At 33.1% G+C, this 3,957-nt stretch overlaps 1 protein-coding gene across 1 annotated transcript; it reads left to right on the top strand.

Annotated features, from left to right (window-relative positions):
• Positions 1-1,610: 1,610 nt before the first annotated feature.
• On the top strand, positions 1,611-3,755 carry MYB31 (myb domain protein 31). Its single transcript, XM_022880929.2, has 3 exons — positions 1,611-2,211; positions 2,553-2,682; positions 2,817-3,755. Exons 1-3 carry the CDS (start codon positions 2,079-2,081, stop codon positions 3,550-3,552), a joined length of 999 nt encoding a protein of 332 aa, XP_022736664.1. The 5' UTR covers positions 1,611-2,078; the 3' UTR covers positions 3,553-3,755.
• Positions 3,756-3,957: the final 202 nt, after the last annotated feature.

Consider the following 3,957-nt stretch of genomic DNA (forward strand, 5'->3'; position numbering starts at 1 on the left):
AAAGTCCCTTTATTTAGCATTTAATTAAGTTGCAGAAGTGAAATTTAAGCTCAAATTTTTTTTAAAAGATAATTGGAGTGGTTTATTATTAGATTGTCGCCTTAGCGACAGTTACAAACTTCTTTTTTGACCTTTAGTTAGTAACAACTAATTATATGAATTTTCATAATGCAGATGTTGATTACTTGAAAAGGACTATAATTATAGTCAAGCAACAATTAATCCTATGATGAATTTTTCAACAATTTTTTTATATAAAAAGAGATCACGACCTAAAGATAATAAAAATATATATTATAAACGTTGAAATTTAAAAATCAAATATACTTTAAAACTGACTGTACGAATCGATCTATTCATTTTTGAACCATTTTAATTCAACGATTTAAAAGAAATTGCCAATGCCATGTTGATTACTTGGATCCTTTTACTGCTTATTCAACGAATCTGACTTTCTTTTCTTTTCTTTTCTTTTATATTTCTTTATGGGATAGTAATGGGTCAGACTCTTTCAAAACAAAACAAAAAAAAAAAAAAATTGCTGTCATTTTTAGCTGGTGGAACTTGGAAATTTTATTCTTACTCTTCCTTTCTTCCGTCGATCTTCTCTCTTTTATAAATGAGTAGGGCATGCAGTTTGCACGGATATAGTTATTTTCTTTCTTAATTTCCTTGATTTCAATTTAAGTTATTAAATCAATTTGCAATTTGTCATGAGATTATTAAATAACTTTTTTTGTTGCATAATAGAAAAAAATATTAAAATTATTAAAATTTAAATTTCAAATTTACTAAATATTATTTTTTAATGATAATTGCATGAATTCTCGTGTACTATTAGTAATAACAATTATACTTATGAACATATACCTTTTATTTTTCTCTTTTTTTTTTAAACATAAAAATGAAAACTAACTCTTTGTCATCTTATAAAACCTATTTCGTCTAACTCAAAATTGGAAGCCTGCCTCTAAGATGAAACGTCTAAATCTTTTCAAAGGAAAATTCCCTTAAAGACAATTTTTTTTGGACAATCTACCAAGTAAACCGAATTTTTAACTTTCTTTTGTTCTTTTACGTTATTATGCTTTTCTCTTTTATTGAAACTTTAACAAGTTATTAATTAGAATCAATCAATTGCAAATGGGGTGTTTTTATTAATTTAAGTAATGCTGGCCTAATAATTTCAGCTGCATGCATCTATTTTCCTTTTTAGTATAGTTACTTTGGATGATGAGTAAGAGCCTCTAAACCTTGAAGAATTATTTTCATTTTGAGTTCAAGCAATAAAATCAAGGCTGGATCAATATATGTATGCAAAAGGATCAATAAACAATAATGGGTAACATGCAAAAATTGATTTCACCATTACTATTAAATATTGATGCATATGCAAATTAATAAGAAGGCTACTTAGGGCATCCCTTCCTATTGATACACACATCGCAAAGTTTTAGGAGAGGGGATGATTGTTTTCCATGAAAAGCCAACTTTCTCTTGTATGCAAAGGCACAAAAATGAACTTATCCTAGAAGATCTAGTCACTTAGTAATTCATGAAAAGTAGCCATTAAAGAGAACAAATAAGAGAGTGAATAAAAGTAGGGGACTGCTTTTCGGTGCCACTGCCACCTCCATCTCTTCACCAAACCCCGCAATGAATGCTACACGGTTTTAATTGAGAGAGAGGGAAAGAGTCTAAGCATAAGCTGACTTTTGGCAAGCAATGAGTAAATGCTGTTTGCTATCCGTTTTGACTCTTTTGGATGCAAATCCCTTTTACCTCATTCCTCAGGTCAGCGTAAACACCTCCTTCCGGGGTCTCTTCTCTATATATAGACAAGGCAAACCCCTGCCTTTGAGGCTTGTCTGTCTCATCACCATTTCTCTTAGGATATACAATTAGAAATAGATTTCAAACTCTAGCTAGAGCTGAAGTTCTAGCTATATATCAAGATAAATATTACACTCAAGACCCTTTTTTTTTTTTGAGAAAAGAATCAAATCAAATCTTCTTCTTCATCAACTTCTCTTAGAGTACTACTGTGTCTGTTAGTGATCAGAGTGAACAAAGTGGACATGGGTAGACCTCCTTGCTGTGACAAAATCGGTGTGAAGAAGGGACCATGGACTCCTGAAGAGGATATCATACTGGTCTCTTATATTCAAGAACATGGTCCAGGAAATTGGAGATCAGTTCCTACTAATACAGGTATCAGTTCTCTCCATTTTCAGCTGACAAGTTTTCTTTTACTTTTAAGTTCAATCCCCTTTTCTTGGTTTTTAAAATCTGTGTCCAGTGCTTTTTTTTTTTCTTTTTTCTTTTTTGGCTGATTTTCACTTTTTTGTTTGGATTGGTTGTGATCATTAAATCAGGTGCAATAAATATACCGACATCTTTTCTTTATTGTACAATACTTCATCTTGGATCCTTCCATTACTCTTTTTTTTTTTTTTTATAGATGTGTAAGTTTAATAATAACTCTTTATCTTTTCTTTAGGGGTCTGGTTTTATTCACATATATATTTTTTTTATTTATGTTGATTTTTCAGGTTTGCTTAGATGCAGCAAGAGCTGTAGGCTTAGATGGACTAACTACCTCCGGCCAGGTATTAAACGAGGTAACTTCACTGAACAAGAAGAGAAGATGATAATCCATCTCCAAGCTCTTTTAGGCAATAGGTAAGATCATCTCTCTCTCTCTCTCTCTCTCTCTCTCTCTCTCTCTCTCTCTCTGAAGATGATGAGAAAGTTGTTTTATGATGTAAGGAGGAAAATAAGTAGATAATACTGAAAAGTTGTGTTTTTGGGTGCAGATGGGCTGCCATAGCTTCCTACCTTCCTCAGAGAACAGATAATGACATAAAAAACTATTGGAATACCCATTTGAAAAAGAAACTGAAAAAGCTCCAAACAGGCGTTGATGGCCAAAATCAAGATGGGTTCTCTTCTTCACAATCGGTCTCTAAGGGACAGTGGGAGAGAAGGCTTCAAACAGATATTCGGATGGCTAAACAGGCTCTTTCTGAGGCTTTATCACTTGATAAACCAAACTCTTTAACAGACTCAAAGGACTTAAACCTCTCTCACCCTTACTCGAGACCATCTCAATCTCAAGCATCTACTTACGCCTCAAGTGCTGAAAACATATCCCGGTTGCTCCAAAACTGGATGAAAAATCCACCAAAACCGGCTGCTCATCAAACAAATTCAGCTGAAACAATGACTCAGAATTCCTTCAACAACACAACCACAGCTGGCTCCATCTCTAGCGAAGAAGGTGCACTCAGTGCAACTACAGCTGAGGGTTTTGACTCTTTTTTTAGCTTCAACTCTTCTAATTCAGATAATGTTTCTCATGAATCTGTCTCGGTGGATCAGATCCCCAATTTGACACCTGAAAACAGCGTCTTTCAAGATGAAAGCAAGCCCAATTTGGGGGATCAAGTCCCTCTCACATTGATAGAGAAATGGCTGTTGGATGATGGTTCAGCTCAGGCTCATGAAGACCTAATTAACTTGTCCTTAGAAGATGGTGCTGAGTTGTTTTGAACAAAAAAACATTAACTTATTATAATCAGGGTCTCTTTGTTTTAGGTGGGTTTTTAGACCTTTTCTTAATTTCTAGTCCATAAGCAGAAGGATAACACCCTCTATGGGGAGAAGCAAGAAGTGTAAATTACAAGTACATCTATATTATTATGCTATATATGTACTGGATATCAAAATAAATTAGAAATCTTTTCTTTACATAACTTGAATTTTCTGTTGTTCTTCTTTGCACCTTAATTATAGTGCAAATTTTAGATGAATATATATTAAAAAAAGCTTAGAATTAGGGTTTCATTCCTCATTCTTAAAGGACCCAGTAAGTTCGAATGAATTTGTTGTTTTTGGTTAATACTTATTTACTTATAGGAAAATGGTAAGCAGTAAAAAAGTTGCAATCTAAATAGA

Source organism: Durio zibethinus, chromosome 11 (assembly GCF_047325235.1).
Source record: "Durio zibethinus cultivar Kanyao isolate XHJ-2024 chromosome 11, ASM4732523v1, whole genome shotgun sequence".
In the NCBI taxonomy this organism is placed as follows: Eukaryota; Viridiplantae; Streptophyta; class Magnoliopsida; order Malvales; family Malvaceae; genus Durio; species Durio zibethinus.